The sequence below is a fragment of the Notolepis coatsorum genome, assembly GCF_963971535.1.
Source record: "Notolepis coatsorum genome assembly, chromosome: 2".
NCBI classification, from domain to species: Eukaryota; Metazoa; Chordata; class Actinopteri; order Aulopiformes; family Paralepididae; genus Notolepis; species Notolepis coatsorum.
In genome coordinates this window covers 199024164-199040869 of record NC_140166.1, presented here as the reverse complement: position 1 = coordinate 199040869, position 16706 = coordinate 199024164, and the positions used below count along the sequence as shown (strand labels likewise).

General features: G+C 42.7%; 1 protein-coding gene across 1 annotated transcript in view; it reads right to left on the bottom strand.

The window, feature by feature from the left end:
* Positions 1–16706, bottom strand: part of kif14 (kinesin family member 14) — a 46901-nt gene that overhangs the window by 10094 nt on the left and 20101 nt on the right. Inside the window, exons 19-26 of the mRNA XM_084307350.1 lie at positions 14619–14751; positions 14364–14457; positions 11899–12040; positions 9169–9278; positions 7090–7190; positions 4797–5030; positions 1536–1723; positions 187–339 (exon numbers count right to left, since the gene is read on the bottom strand). Of these exons, the coding sequence (XP_084163476.1) occupies positions 187–339; positions 1536–1723; positions 4797–5030; positions 7090–7190; positions 9169–9278; positions 11899–12040; positions 14364–14457; positions 14619–14751 (1155 nt within the window). The remainder of the gene's footprint in view (positions 1–186; positions 340–1535; positions 1724–4796; positions 5031–7089; positions 7191–9168; positions 9279–11898; positions 12041–14363; positions 14458–14618; positions 14752–16706) is intronic.

The following is a 16706-nucleotide window of genomic DNA, read 5'->3' as shown; positions in this document are numbered from 1 at the left end:
AATATGCAACACAGGTGAACTTTCAGACAAACATAAATATTGTATCCCTGTTAAGCTCGATAATTCCCCCATCTCCGACCCCCACTGCTCCGATATTCACACTCTCCAGCATTACAGAGTGGGGTGGTTAATTAACAGCGGAGAAAGCGGTTGATACCTGTGCTATGGTATTAATGGCAGCGTTACCTTGCCTGTGGCCCGGGCATCCAGCTCGGCAGTGTGCAGAGGCACGCCAGTCATCGCCGCCAGGTGTCCGAGCGCCTTCAACGCCTTGTCCAGGCTCTGGCCGCTCTTCCTCTGCGCCTCAGTCACCATCGACGTGATCTCCGAGTCACAGCCCTGGGTGGAGCAGGGGAAGACGGGATGTTGTTTTCAATTGAGGCCGAATCAACGTAAAGAAATTAAAAAGGTGGAATTATTTATTTTAAAACAAGGAATCAATGTAAACAAACAAGTCAGATGACATTTATTATATAAAAAAAAAGGTTTGGTAAATCAGTCAAAAATGGTGGAGAAGGATAGAAGTGTTTAGGTGCTGAGGGGGGGTTTCTGATGCACATTACATATATTCATGTTGTGTTCTGGGGCTCAAGGTTGAGAATTCCCCCTGCTTGGTCATTTCCATACACCCGGCTCAAACAGCTCAAAGCTAAGACCCGTCAATCAACCCTGTGCATTTTGATAAGCCACTCGCATGTCAAAACCAGGACTAAATGGGACAATTATTTTTCCTGTCCAGGAATTGCGGCATACAGTATATAGCTGGGCCACAACCTAATGCAAAGCCAATGGGGTCAAGCTCCGGTCTGTACATGCCGACTGATTTACACACACACACATCAGTCGGCATGTACAGACCAGAGCTTGACCCCGTTGACTTGGCATTCGTTTGTGACAGACTAGCCGGAGCGAGTACAGCATGAGGAGCAGCAGGGACTGTGCTGAGAAAGGATTCTAGTGTCTACCAATCAACAACATCACGGGTAAATAGGACTAGCAACTATCCCTTTAAAGCAGACCTGGGCAATTACGTCTCATGGGCCACATCCGGCCCTTTGGGCGTCCGTGTCCAGCCCGCGGTACATTTTTACAATGGGAGATAATGAATATTAATGAGATAATGAGTTAAGTTCAAGTTATCATTGGATCGGCCCATTTTGAGTACTTGATTAGAAATACAAAACAATGAATTTTTTTTGAAAAACCTTACAGAGGTGTTCCATAGACTCACAGGAATTGTGTAAAAGTGCCCAAATAGTGAAAGAAATGGTAAAATTGTTCCCCTTTAAAGTCTGTGTTCCTTCCACTACAGCAGCGGCTAGCCACCAGCATCTCAAGTGATTAGTAGCAATCAATCACTCATACATTTCTATTCAATACATTCATCTTCAGTCAAGGCAAACCTGAAATACAGTCTCTTTCAAGTAAGGCTGAGTTGAAGCCATCAGCAGCTATACGGTAACTGCTACGCATTTAACCCTTGTGTCAGATTATAGAAATTGAAAATTGGGACTTCTACAGTACATGCGTTGTACCTGAATGAGGAGCTGGAAGAACCCTCCCATCCTCTTGACCTGGGTCTTGAGCTCCTCGGCGGTGGTGTACAGCTGGCCGGAGGTGGGCTTGGAGCTGGCCAGCCACAGCTCTGTGACAGACACTGCAGCGTTGATGTGCGAGGTTGCCTTCACCAGCTGGGTCTGGGCTTCTGTGTTACTCACAAACACTGGGGGGGGGGGGGGGGGGGGCACAATCATAAGATGCTGGTTAATAGGGTGCGATGTTCACATGGGTTTAGGCGCAAGATATACTCTCAACGTCATGGGTTCGAATCTGGCTCATGACCTTTGCTGCATGTCACACCCCTCTCCCAGCTTGCCTGTTATTTACACTCACACGTTTGAACGTAGGGAAGTGAGTGAGAGTTGGATTACAATTATTATTATTATTTTTTAAATCCATCAAAATCAGTGTTGTTGCTAATCATTGACATATGCTAGCCTGTAATAATCCCCCAGAAAAATCCAATTTGCATCGATATTGAAAATATGTCTTTTATTTTTATAATTGTGATGCAATCACACACACACTAGCATTTAAAGGGTTACAATTCTAAAATGAAATATTTGGTGGTTATGATCTGGGCTGAAGTTGAATAAAATATTTATGAAAAAGAAAAGTGGAAAATTATTTCAACATATAATTTTTTTTTTTTTAATGGTGTTTTTTTAAGGGGACCATTTGGTCCCTTTTCAGAAGAGTGAGAATTCTTATTTACATTACAAAAAATCCATCAAAATCAGTGTTGTTGCTAATCATCGACATATGCTAGCCTGCAATAACCCCCAGAAAAATCCACTTTGCATTTAGGACAATTTAAGAGTTTAACTTTTAATTCTACAGGGTGAATGAAAGTAGTTAAATTCCAAGATAATAAAAAAAAACACACATCGTTGCCAAATATATTTGCTACAAACAACCACTGCAAAGTTATAAAAAAAAAAAATAAGAATCTCAAAGGACCATTTGATCCTTATCAGACACAAGGGTTAAGAGAACACAAGTTATTCCTGCATTTCTTATCTTGCACTAATGAAACCAGCAAACCACAATGCATACATCCTTTTTTTCTTCTTTTTTCTCAAGATCTGTGAGAAATACTTTGAGAATGTTGTGTATGTGTGTAGCACGACCAAATAGGATACGTTCACAGTATCTTGGCAAAATGGGTGCGCAGGTGTGTCAATGTCTGCAACTGTGCGAGTGTGAAAGCAGGATGTTGCTTCCCTGGGTTGCCACTCAAGATGTTTTGCCATACAATTAAGTCTACACTTATATTTCAAACCAATAAATTAGATCAATAATGAATGATACTGAATATCATGATATATACCGGTATATATATATATTAGGGCTGTTACAAGTTCAAATTCCAGTGTAAATAATTTTTTGTATGTTTGGCATCATTCTTTTCAGCAGTCTCACCTATATGATGTGACCGTTTGTTTAAATACTGTACATACATTACACTGTATACTGCATAATGTACAACACAAAAACGATTTTAGAAGATGTGTTTTTCTACTATGAGGCTCAGCAAATGTAAACATGCTCCATGATTAAGCATTAGAATTTTCTTACCTCGCCTCATAATCCTCCTCTGAAATGGCACAAAACAACTCCAAAAGACTTGACTAGCGTGAACAGCGGCGAAGATAATACAAATAGAGTACACGCATGCGTAAAAAATTATTTAGCATCGAATTGAAATTATTCTGTTTAAATTATTTCTTGGGCTATCAACACCAAATCTAAACTAGCTACTATGTAGTTCCAGGCCTGCTCTTTCGATGAGCGTTCAGGAAATCCAGGAAACCTTGTCAAACAAATGACGTCGCTTAGTCACGTCGGCGTGCTGGTCGACTCCCGAGAGATTTAAAAATTGCAAGACTAAAAATAACCATGACCAGTAATGATTAGAAATACGTGTTTTACCGTTTTTACCGGTAACCTCCACAAAATTGAAGTTATTATTTTTTCCAGATCTCTCCGTTCACATTCGATCTCATGTTATGTAAATTCGAAAATAATGAATATATATTTTTTTATCACGTTAATTAATTACACAGCAAATTATTGCGTTAAATTTATTAAAAAAAGTATATATATATATTTTTTTAATTAAATCTCATTCATTCCATAAGAACGTAGAATTTTTTTTCTTTTTTTTTTTCTTTTTTAATTGACCATTTGCATGTTCTTGGTATCTAGGGACATCTATGGATCTCAGGGAATGTATTCCCAGTGTCAGAAATACTGTGTCTGTTACTAGGCTTGAGTAAATTGTAATAAACCAAATGAGAATATCAATTCAATTCTTTACCTTTCTTTTTGACTGAATAACACCATGCTAAAATTGACCAGACCTGAAAAATCTAGAAAATGAATAAAGGGAAGATGATTAAACAGAAGGTTTTGTAGATACAGTACTGAATTCTGCCATCCGGACACATGCAATTTGAAATAAGATTATATAATCTAAAATATCAGGCCTAAAATAGTTATGCGATTAATTAATTACAAATCCTGTAATTAGATAAAAAATGTTTAATCGCCTGACAGCACTAATATATATATATATAAATAATGAATGTACTTTGAGAATATTGACCTCTGCTCTGTGTAAACATTCAGATTATTGTTAACTAAATGTGCCAATAACTCAAAAGATTATTCAGAGTAAATGAGTTTGAATATAGTCACCACCAGTGATTTCATCAGGGACACTGAATCATTGTGTTGTGTTAATTACAGCATAAGACTGTAATTTAATACACACAAGGATTCAATGTCCCGATGATATCCGGCAGCTATAGTCAAACTCATTGACTCAAACTGTCAAACTAAATGAATGTGTGCAAAACTGATGAGATGTTGGATGTGTGTGAGATTATGTGCAAAATAAATCACATTGTTTTGAGTGAATTCCCCCTTTAAGAATTGTATTTCTTCCATCCATCTTATCCAGTGGAACCATGCAAAATGAGAACCAAAGCTCAGGCTAGAGTTTGACAGTTATTGAGTAAATTAGTTTGAATATGGCTACCAATGATGGGGGCACTGAATCATTGTGTTTGTGTGAATTATAGCTCCATGAAATGATGTAAGATTAACAAATAGCAACACCACTGCTACCTTAAAGTAATTTTTTGGTGAAGGTTGTGAAGATAAAATGGAAGATTATGCTGCTCTTTGGATCAGGGGTTATCAGAAGTTAGTCCAGTTCCGTTCAGCCTCACCCTTCTCCTGACTGTCATCGTCCAGACCGTCGTACAGGTCTGAGATGGTCTGGATGGCCGTGTACACTAGGCACAGGTCGGAAGCCAGACGGTCCGCCAGGCTCTCCTCTGTGCTGCCGAAGTCACGCAGCAGCCGGGCCACCGCCTGGCTGGTCATTTCCTTGCAGATGCCGGGCAGGGCGGAGTCTGCGGAGCTGAGGTACACAGACGGGGGTTTGGCCACGCCCATCAGTCCTAGAACAGAGGTGTTGTAATCAGTTAGACACATTTCATTTGGCAATTACAATTATAACATAATATTTTAAAATGATTGTCTCGTAGTCAGCGGTTCAGATGAGATTCATTTATAGATCCCCTTGGGGAAATTCAGGTATCATAGCAGCATGGGGGAGGGGGGTACAGGTAGTAGAAGACATACAGGTACAGGTCACAGAATTATAGTACAGTGGAGAATAGCCCCTTTCGTGACTGATGCACCGAGTGAGTCCACAGTCACTTGCTCCTCAATAGGAAACCAACCTAGATTTACCATGAAGGACTGGTTCTGGCCGAACCGTTCGTTATACAAGTATCACAGATCAATTTCAAAGGTACTCACAGTTGCACGAGGGTTTCGGACAGAGATATGGGATGGTTTGAAAGCTCTGCGTTGCTAATAAACATTTAAAATATGTTTTATAAACTGGTCAACTGCTCAAAACGGGTTTATTTATGGCGTTGGCTGCCTGGTGCGCCTGCGCTGTGATCACAGCGCATGCGCATCATGCACCCAACGTCGGAAATAATGCAGTGTTGACCAGTTTATAAAAAATATTTAAAATGTTTATTAGCAATGCCGAGCTTTCAAACCATCCCGTATCTCTGTCCGAAACCCTCGTGCAACTGTGCGAGTACCTTTGAAATTGATCTGTGATACTTGTATAACGAACGGTTCGGCCAGAACCAGTCCTTCATGGTAAATCTAGGTTGGTTTCCTATTGAGGAGCAAGTGACTGTGGACTCACTCGGTGCATCACAGTCACGAAAGGGGCTAAGTGGAGAAGTAAAAATAGAATAAAAAGGCAGTGTAAACAATATACAATGAATATAATTAACTCTGGACATGGGCATATGGGCAACAAGGTGCGAGATGAGGGTATGTATGCCCTCGCAGTTATTTTGCCCTACAATAAATATACCTAGTTACAATATATAATCTAATAATCTAAAAATAATCCAATATCTAAAAAAATGAAATGCTAAATATATAATCTAATAATCCAATAGTCTAAATCTAATCTAATATATAATCTAAAAATGCTGAATGCTAAATATATGCTGTGATAAACTATACAGTATTAACATAAGGTGCGGTATGCATAAGTAATTATATTGTCCTTTTAGGTGGGAGTCAGCTACTAGGTTAGTTTATTTTATAGAATTGACCGTGCCATGGGAGGATTCAGTGGAGGAGGCGTACGAAAGGAAAAAGCTTAGATATGCAGACTTGGCAGCAGAAACTGAAGAGGGAGGATGGAAAGCTAGGGTTTGTCCGGTGGAAGTAGGATGCAGAGGATTTATAGCGACGTTATCATTATTTGGAGGGTTGGGGATTCGTGGGCGGAGCTTGCAAAAAGCGATAAATGACATGTCGGAAGAAGCATTGAAAGGCAGTCAGTGGATTTGGAATTGTATTCTTGACATAGGATAACATAGGGAGGCTTGGCGTGTGGATATCATGGAAAAGTGGGAGGGTATGTAGCATTGGCATTGTCAATACCTGGAGCTCACAGTGGGGCTTGGGTTTCTTCATTGAGTGCTTATCCTTATCATTAGGGCACAAGTATATTGCGTTTTATTATAAACAGGGGGGGGATTGGGTTTTGGGCGGAGTGAAGCCTGTCTGGCTCTTGAGGGTGGTCCTACTGGGTATCGGGTCACCACCCTCCTCTCTTCCCAGTCCTCAGAATAAACAGAGTAGCATACTGTAGATGGTTGGTAAGGGGATTGGGTTTATTCATTGAGCGTTTAACCGTATCATTAGGGCACAAGTATGTTGTGTTTTATTATAACTTAAAAAAGAAAAATCCACAAGAAGAAAAACATCCAATGTTTTCTTATGGACAAAGTATGCATTCTAACCCATTTCCGAGATGGTAAAACCATGTTTTGTGGTGCAACCAAACCTAATTGTGTCGGAAGAGCGTTGCCTTCCACATTCTTCACATGTTCCCTGCTAACCATCCATCATCCCCCTCGTTTCCTTCTCTTGGGATAATTTATTTAACATAAAAAGGAAAACATTAGGGTTTACCAGCGGAGGAGGAGGAGGAGTTGAGGAGGCTCTGGATGGGGTGAACTCTGATCTCATACAGACGCCCTGAGATCCTCCTGCTCTTCAACAGGCTCCGGCTCCTGGAGAGGAGAAATGAGGAAAGCACTGATCAACATGGACCTCATGAGGGCATCTCCAACAGTCACGCCTCCCCAGCCTCATGAGGGCATCTCTCCAACAGTCACACCGCCCCAGCCTCATGAGGGCATCTCTCCAACAGTCACACCTCCCCAGCCTCATGAGGGCATCTCCAACAGTCACACCTCCCCAGCCTCATGAGGGCATCTCTCCAACAGTCACACCTCCCCAGCCTCATGAGGGCATCTCTCCAACAGTCACACCTCCCCAGCCTCATGAGGGCATCTCTCCAACAGTCACACCTCCCCAGCCTCATGAGGGCATCTCTCCAACAGTCACACCTCCCCAGCCTCATGAGGGCATCTCTCCAACAGTCACACCTCCCCAGCCTCATGAGGGCATCTCCAACAGTCACACCTCCCCAGCCTCATGAGGGCATCTCTCCAACAGTCACACCTCCCCAGCCTCATGAGGGCATCTCTCCAACAGTCACACCTCCCCAGCCTCATGAGGGCATCTCTCCAACAGTCACACCTCCCCAGCCTCATGAGGGCATCTCTCCAACAGTCACACCTCCCCAGCCTCATGAGGGCATCTCTCCAACAGTCACACCTCCCCAGCCTCCTCGACCACATGAGGGCATCTCCAACAGTCACACCTCCACAGCCTCCTCCACTTTTCTCCAAATGCTCCAATGTGATAAAATAATGCAGAATTAAGTTGAACTGGACCACTAAATGCTTGGGATGCTCCTATATAAATCGATAGACAATCGACGATTTCTGCAACAAAAAAAAAAAGAAAAAGGGGGACTGGAATTGATCAAACTGTATTTATACGACCGATGTAGAATTACACTAACAAAGACTTTAGTACTTCGGGTGGCAAAATGAGAGGCTGTCTAGTAGTAACCCAAACAGGACCCATCAGATGTGTGGGGTACAGGGCCCATCAGGTGTGTAGGGTACAGGGCCCATCAGGTGTGTAGGGTACAGGGCCTATCAGGTGTGTAGGGTAGAGGTACAGGGCCTATCAGGTGTGTAGGGTAGAGGTACAGGGCCTATCAGATGTGTGGTGTAAAGGGCCTACTGTAACATATTGCTGCATCCCTCCTAAACCATTGATGCAGCACATAACAGTAGGATACTACCGGCATCCAATATCTAAATCAACAGGTAAAGCAGATCATCTTTAACATGTCTATTCTACCAAAAGTCCACTTCAGCAACACATCTGCTGCTGGATCCAGTAAATTGAGCGGGTCTACCAAGAGAGAGAGAGAAGCCAACTCTGGCTGCAGTCCACAGGCTCAGGCACGGGGCTGATTGAGGCAGAGGGAGAGCGAGGGGGGGGTGGGTTGAAAGGGAACTACTGAGCCCGTGCCATGTTTGGTTTGGCCCGGTCCGTCCGCTAGCCAAGCCACCACGGAGAGCCCAATAAACATGCCTGACAAGAATAATAACAATGTGGGGAAAAATGCTGGGACTGAGGGAGTTAGTAGGTACAGGGTTGGTCGTACAGTGTTGGTTGTACGGAGTGCGTGTGTGGTGGGGGTCATAGAGTGAGAAACATAGGAACCCTGGATGCCCTCTTTCAAAACCCCTCCGTCTCCACACACATGAAATTCTTAAACAGAAGAAATTAAGAAAAGAAAAAAGCAGAAGGAAACATTCTGTGGGTAGCAACTTTACTTAAAACTTAGTAGAGGGAGAGCAAAAGAAAAAAAGTAGTTAGACGTCCAAATACGCGTCAGGCCGTAAATCACACCAGGGGAAATATCAATAGGAGCACTTTTTGGTTATTTTCACAAAGCCTTCCAAAATGTTCAACAAATAGGATTTTTCACGTTCCCTCCAAAAGACAAAAAGAAAAGCGAGGGACTTTCCATATTCATCGTCACACGACTCGACACAGTTCACATGAAAAGCGAGGAAGAATGGATGGATAGATGGATGGACGGAGAACAAGTGGATTAATTACCTCCTGCGTGAAAAGGAGAAGGTGGAGGAACAGGAGGAGGCGGACAGGTCCTGCTCCCACTCGTCGTTGGGATCGTAAAAGACGTCGTCGTCTTTAGAGGCAGGATCCCCCTGAGGACGACAAAGTACTGCTGACTGTCTCATTCACTGCACTCATAATGACAAGTGAAACAGTAGAGGTGTGGCAGCTCTCATACTGTATATAAAAACACAACAGTAGAGGTGCGGCAGCTCGCATACTGTATATAAAACACAACAGTAGAGGTGTGGCAGCTCTCATACTGTATATAAAACACCACAGCAGTAGATGTGGCAGCTCTCATACTGTATATAAAACACCACAGCAGTAGAGGTGTGGCAGCTCTCATACTGTATATAAAACACAACAGTAGAGGTGTGGCAGCTCTCATACTGTATATAAAACACCACAGCAGTAGTGATGTGGCAGCTCTCATACTGTATATAAAACACCACAGCAGTAGAGGTGTGGCAGCTCTCATACTGTATATAAAACACAACAGTAGAGGTGTGGCAGCTCTCATACTGTATATAAAACACCACAGCAGTAGTGATGTGGCAGCTCTCATACTGTATATAAAACACCACAGCAGTAGAGGTGTGGCAGCTCTCATACTGTATATAAAACACAACAGTAGAGGTGTGGCAGCTCTCATACTGTATATAAAACACCACAGCAGTAGAGGTGTGGCAGCTCTCATACTGTATATAAAACACAACAGTAGAGGTGTGGCAGCTCTCATACTGTATATAAAACACCACAGCAGTAGAGGTGTGGCAGCTCTCATACTGTATATAAAACACCACAGCAGTAGTGATGTGGCAGCTCTCATACTGTATATAAAACACCACAGCAGTAGTGATGTGGCAGCTCTCATACTGTATATAAAACACCACAGCAGTAGTGATGTGGCAGCTCTCATACTGTATATAAAACACCACAGCAGTAGTGATGTGGCAGCTCTCATACTGTATATAAAACACCACAGCAGTAGTGATGTGGCAGCTCTCATACTGTATATAAAACACCACAGCAGTAGTGATGTGGCAGCTCTCATACATCCATTCTACACCAGAAGATCTTTAGAATACTGTAGCAATTAGGCGGTCAGGTGGCGTAGCGGAGATTGCGTTCGTCACCAACACCGGAGACGCTGGATTCGCCTGTTCGAATCCAGCTCACAGCTCCGGCGTTCACACTAATACAATTGGCTGTATTAGAGGGTGGGAAAGCTGGCGGGGTGGGTCCGGGTCGTTGTAAACAGCGACTCCTACAGTTCGGTCGGGGCGCCTGCTCAGCGCAGATAAGATCTAAGGGGGGGTAGTGTGATCCTTCCACACGTTACACCCTCAGTGAGAGTCCGCGCTGCCAGGTGAAAAGAAGCGGTTGATTGGCTAGACGTGTGTCGGAGGAAGCACGTGATGGCCTCCACTCTCCCAGACCGACTGTGGGGGGTAAGTGCGCAGCGACCAGGAAGGGGATTGGCATAACGACTAACATTGGGATGGGAGAAAATCGGAGGAAAAAGATCGAAAAAGATCGAAAAAGATCAAAAAAAAAAAAAACGTTGGGTGCCGGGAAACGCTTTACAGCGTCATTCCCGGCCATGCTCAAGTTGCCGAAGGACGCTTTACAGCGTCTTTAATATCAATATTTCAAAAATCTGTGATCGGATTCATATTTCCCCTCCGCTGGCCTGAGATCCACCAGGAGGACCCACTGAGCTCTCTGGCGGTTCAGGAGCGCCATCTGGTGGCCGATCGGCGCAATCGCCAAACAGGAAGTGCTGTGGAGGTTGTGCTGGTCGGCCATATTACTTCCGGGCACTCGGTTTGGCCCGGCACTCTGGCTCGTCACAATATATAGCAATCCATTGCCAATAACTCGATAAACAACATGATTTGGACGTATATAGTATTATACAAGCTGGAAATGGTTCATCAGGATAAACATCCCATAATCGAAAACGGTCTACACCACGCTGATCGTCCAACGGCGCGAGGAGGATCCGGTAAGATTCAGCGTTATTTTTGAACGTGTTCCATATAAACTGTTATGATGAACATATGACCCACACTAGATGAATGATATAACGCTGCCCACGGAATTATAAACGATCCCCCGCCTATCCGGTCATCATCAGATCATACGTAGATCATTCTAGAAGTACGTCCAATTGAAATTTTTTATATCGCCCCGATTGCCATCAAACTGTATTTCATCATCAATATAATGCATTTGGGGCTATAGATCACGTTCTGGAGAAAGCTGCAGAAAGAGATGAAAACATACTTATACATTAGACCATACTTTACTATGAATATGTGAATGAAAAAGTTTAACGTTGCTACACAATGAACAATACATATAGGACTTTGAATGGGCCCTAATAATGGCAATGTAGCAATAGAATTTAAAAAGTTATAGCCATGCAAAGAAGGGGTACTTCTCCATAGACAAATAGAGCTGGCAATCTATGGTATATCATGAATTTAACCCATGGCACCCAAAGTGTTTTGTGCATGTTTGTATATGTATACCATAAAAAAAAAAAAAAAATTAAAAATACGTTATTTTACAATATTGTAAAAGTAGACAATGGTTTACCTTATAAAATGATACACCTCCCACCCCTAATATACTGTACCCAGATTACTAGTCGGATGGAAAGACAACAGTCTGGGTCGGCAGTATTATCTCAGAGAGACCAACCTGGTCCAGCTCCCTCATGGTAGCCATGTTGTTGGAGAACTTCTCCAGGGTCCAGAAGGTGGAGATTCCCAGCTTGGTGTTGTGAACCTGGACCTGTAGGCCACCTTCTCCTCCAGAGTTCTCCTTGTCTGGCGCCTCATGTCTACAAGAGGAGACACAATCCAACCAGGAATGCATTTATAAATCAGCAAATCTCAAAAAGGCATTTAAAGAGCACTTCCAGGTGCATTTTAAACCCTTACGAATAATGAATAAGAATTTGTATAAGTGTGTTTTTTAATTTATTTTTTAAAGAGTGCGATTATTGTGGACAATATCATGATTACGGTTACAATATAATAAATAAAGGTGTCATGAGTCTACTTGCTTGGTTATCAAGGAATTCATTTTTCAACTCATGAAAATTGCATGTGGTTAGTTTGTATGTTGAAAAAATAGGACTGTCAATATTAACACATACATTTCTTCGATTCATTTAAATGTTTTAATGTTAACAATTAATCACGTGACCCTTTTTGACCTTAGACCTATCTCAAACCCTGCCCTCTTTTCTTGATCCTCCAATCAAGGATCAAGAAAAGAGGGCAGGGTTTGAGATAGGTCCATTACTTTGATTTCCTTTTTACATTCCTGAATCACATGTGCCACAGGGAGAATACTACAACGTTTCCGAATGGACATTTGGATTAAATCAAGTTGTATGCAGTGATGGATGGTCTTTCTCAGTGGACCACAATTTACTTAACGTTACACAGGTCATGCTACACACGCTTTGCTTGCTAAAGTTAGATAGCAGTGTTGATAAGGAGCAGTCTGCCAACAAAGATGTTTCAACAAATCTATTACCATTAAAACGTTATTGAAGACTCCTGTGACTAGTAAGTACTGGTAGGCACTATGTTCTAACCTTTCCTAACCATTTTGTGGGCGCAACATTTGCTATGTGATGTGTGGAAATATAATGCGTATAGCATTATACGGCTCTTTAACAGCTCGGATTTGGACATTTAATGCGAGAAGTTGCAGGCTTTCACTCGCATGCATTCAGCACACATTTATTTATTTAATTATATTGCAAATCGCAGCCTTTTTTGCGGTTATATAATTGCACAGGCTGACAGTGATTGCAATTGTGATTAGATTAATCATGCAGCACTAATCTCTACACCTTTACTCATTGAGAATGCAAGGATATATAAATATGAAAATTTGGCAACAAACAATTATTGATATTTTACCAGGAATTCGAAGTTGGCAGCTTATATTCTTTCAAGACATGTGAATACCTACTCCGCTTTCTGTGTATGCTGAAGCTAAAAAGGTGTCAAGTTACCACATACTGGACCATAAGAGGGTCAACCTACTGGTGATGACATCACACATGCTCATTCTCAGTTTTCAGGGAAGTACAGAGAGCTCTCCCTCTGCAGGGGAAGAATGTGAAAAGGGGCTCTGGTGAAAAGTTCTGCACCCATTAACAGTCTGTAGTCAAGAGCCATGCCTTCAAGAGGAGTTAACCATAAATAAATATATAGTCAGTCATGCTTCCAAGAGGAGTTAACCATAAATATATAGTCAGTCATGCCTTCAAGAGGAGTTAACCATAAATATATCGTCAGTCATGCCTTCAAGAGGAGTTACGGTAACCATTAATAACAGTCTGACACAGAGTCATGCTTCCAGAAGTCTGTATAATTAGTCAGTCATGCCTCCAAGAGGAGTTAACCATACAGAAAACACGTTTTGGAATAAATGATGTCACCCAGAGGAGATCAGACCTCAAGTGATCTACAGTTGCTATTTTTTCAACTTTCCTGGAGTTAGGCCTACTACAGTTGAGAATAGTTTGTAAGTTTATAATATGTCAATTTTATGTTTGTTTATAGTCATGTATTCAAACATTAAAAAAAAAAAAAAAAAAAGTGTAATAAGCTATTTGACGAACAATGCCACTGACCCTTAGCCACCAGAGAGGTACCTCTCTTGCATACTTGTTGTAATTGGCTTTGGATAAAAGAGTCAGCTATATGTCCTCCTCACGACAAAACAATAGGATAGATAAAAATGGTCCGAATGTAACACCAGGATCGGATAACGTCTAGTCATAACGTCATCATACCTACTGAACACAGTCATAACGTCATCATACCTACTGAACACAGTCATACCTGCTGAACACAGTCATAACGTCATCATACCTACTGAACACAGTCATACCTGCTGAACACAGTCATACCTGCTGAACAGTCATAACGGCATCATACCTGCTGAACAGTCATAACGTCATCATACCTGCTGAACACAGTCATAACGTCATCATACCTACTGAACACAGTCATACCTGCTGAACACAGTCATACCTGCTGAACAGTCATAACGGCATCATACCTGCTGAACACAGTCATAACGTCCAGTCATACCTGCTGAACACAGTCATAGCTGCTGAAGTCATAACGTCATCATACCTGCTGAACACAGTGTTCTTCCTCAGCTTGGCACCGATCTTGTTGGCCTCCTCGATCATGAGGGACAACTTCATTGCGTTCCACTGTGGAGGCCCTACGGGTAGAAAATGGAACACCCGTTAACTCCCACCAGACAGACCTCTGTTAACTCCCACCAGACGGACCGCCGTGAGCCGCGCCAACCGGTGACTCACATGAACTCCACTATGAATAAGTCAGTATATATATAAAATGGGACTTGGGAGGCCATCTCACCGGTCTTGGGAGAGCGGTTCTTTCGCAGGGCCTGTCTGGTCTGCATCTCCTCCAGATCTTTGCTGAGCTTCATTTTCTCCGCCTCCAGCGCCTCCACAATCTTCGCCTGGCGCACGGTGTTCTCCTCCATGGCCTGGAGTGCATCCACGGTAATGTACACCATATTAAATCACCAGGCGGGAAGAACATCGGGCCAAAAGATTAAAGAGCCCCAAAGCCTAGTTCTAGCTGACCACACCGCTAAACACCCCTCCCCGATGACGGAGCGCTTACGACTCTGGATGGGGCATCAGCCATACGGACTTAAGCCTCTCAAGGTCTTTTATAGATCCATCAGTAATCGCAAGGGTGAAGAATCGGAGGGAAAAGGAGGTAATTTATGGTTAGTGGAATTATCCAGGTCCCCCCCTCCCATTTTTACTGAGAAATCAAGATGGAAAGTCGGAAGTTGACAATATAAATATCATGAACACTGGATATATAGCATAGTGAGACCTCAAACCCGACTTGTCTTATGGTAAAAAAAAATAAAGTGGAATTCCACCGCAAGGCAACATTAAACTAATTTACCAGATTGAGGCGTAACTCTGTGTGGCCAAAGCCATCTCTGCTCAGAAATATCGGAAGTGGAAGGCCAAGTGTTCCTTTATTAATCCCCTTAGGGAAATTCAGAAGGTTCCAATTTGATAGAGCCAGGCATCATAATGCCAGCCTAAAATAGAATAATCTGCATCTGAAAATGTCCCAGATACTAAAATCCGATACCAAGAAACAGGTATAACGTGCCAGAGATCAAACAAAGTGACTTGATTTGCCGCATTTTCACACATTAACTCTGTAATGGAGAGAAATGTATTATATCGGTCCAAGTCTATACTGTTCATTAAAGGCAATGGATCGGACCTCTATCGGTCGATACCCGAAGCCCAAATTATCGGTACTGGTCAAGTACCGACCAGTACCCCCCCCCCCCCCCCCCCCAACAAAAGTCATGTAATGGGCCATGTTTAAATTTATTGAAATAACACCAATATCGTGACCTTTCAAATTGACAACACCTTCCCTCGCGAGAGCCACCTTGCCTCGCTGTGAAACAGCACTGCAGAATGGTCAGCTCCCATCTCCTCACACAGCGCAGAGAACAGGCGCGCTTTCAGGGCTTGGGTTTTGATGAAATTAATTTACCACGTTTATAACTTCTGTCAAAACCTCATTCAGCTCAGGGCTAACGTCTTGACGCTGGCGCCTCTGTGAATTTAAAGTGCGTCCATTGCGCGTTTGGCGAGACCCCCTTGATGAGCGCCTGTAGCCCCCTCCTTTACCCTGCCATGGCCTGCGCACCGTCAGAGCAAAAGCCCACACAGTTCTCCCATTTCAGTCCATGTTCTGTCAGGTAACTGTAAATAATTGTGAAGAGCTCATCAGCTGTCGCTCTGTTTTTGACATATTTGCAAAACGGCAGATCTTCACTCAGTGACTGGGAATTTACAAAGCGAACATAGGAAATAAGCAAACAGTCTTTATTGCTGTCAGTCTTTGACAAGGCAACACGCATGTCATCCTCAAGGCTCAACTTGGCCCTATATTTTGTTTTCAGAGCTGTCATGGATGAAAAGCCAGCTTCACACAGATATGTGGTGCTGAATGGTATCAACACCTTAACTGCTGCATCATGAGATACTTGGTACTCCGCACCACACTCTGAAACTAGCTCTCCAGGTGGTATCAGATGAGATTTCAATGAGTTCTTCCAAGAGTTTGGATGGAGATGTGTCAGGAAGCTTTGTCTCAATGTTGTCTGTAAAGTATTTTTTTTATCGAGAGTAACTTGGTGATCCTTTTCTGTATTTTATTAAATAATGATTTTCAGAGTTTGAGAAATGGTCAAACTTATCCAAATATGGTATTTTCATGGAGAACAGTGCAGCTGCAACAGATAGCACTTTAGTGATAATTTTCTGTAATCCCAAAATAATAACGTATTTTTTTTAATTATTATTTCAAGGCCCCCCCCTGTCATGCCTCTGCGCCCCCCCCCCCCCCCCCCTGTGGGGCGCGCCCCCCACTTTAAGAAACACTGGCTTAGGG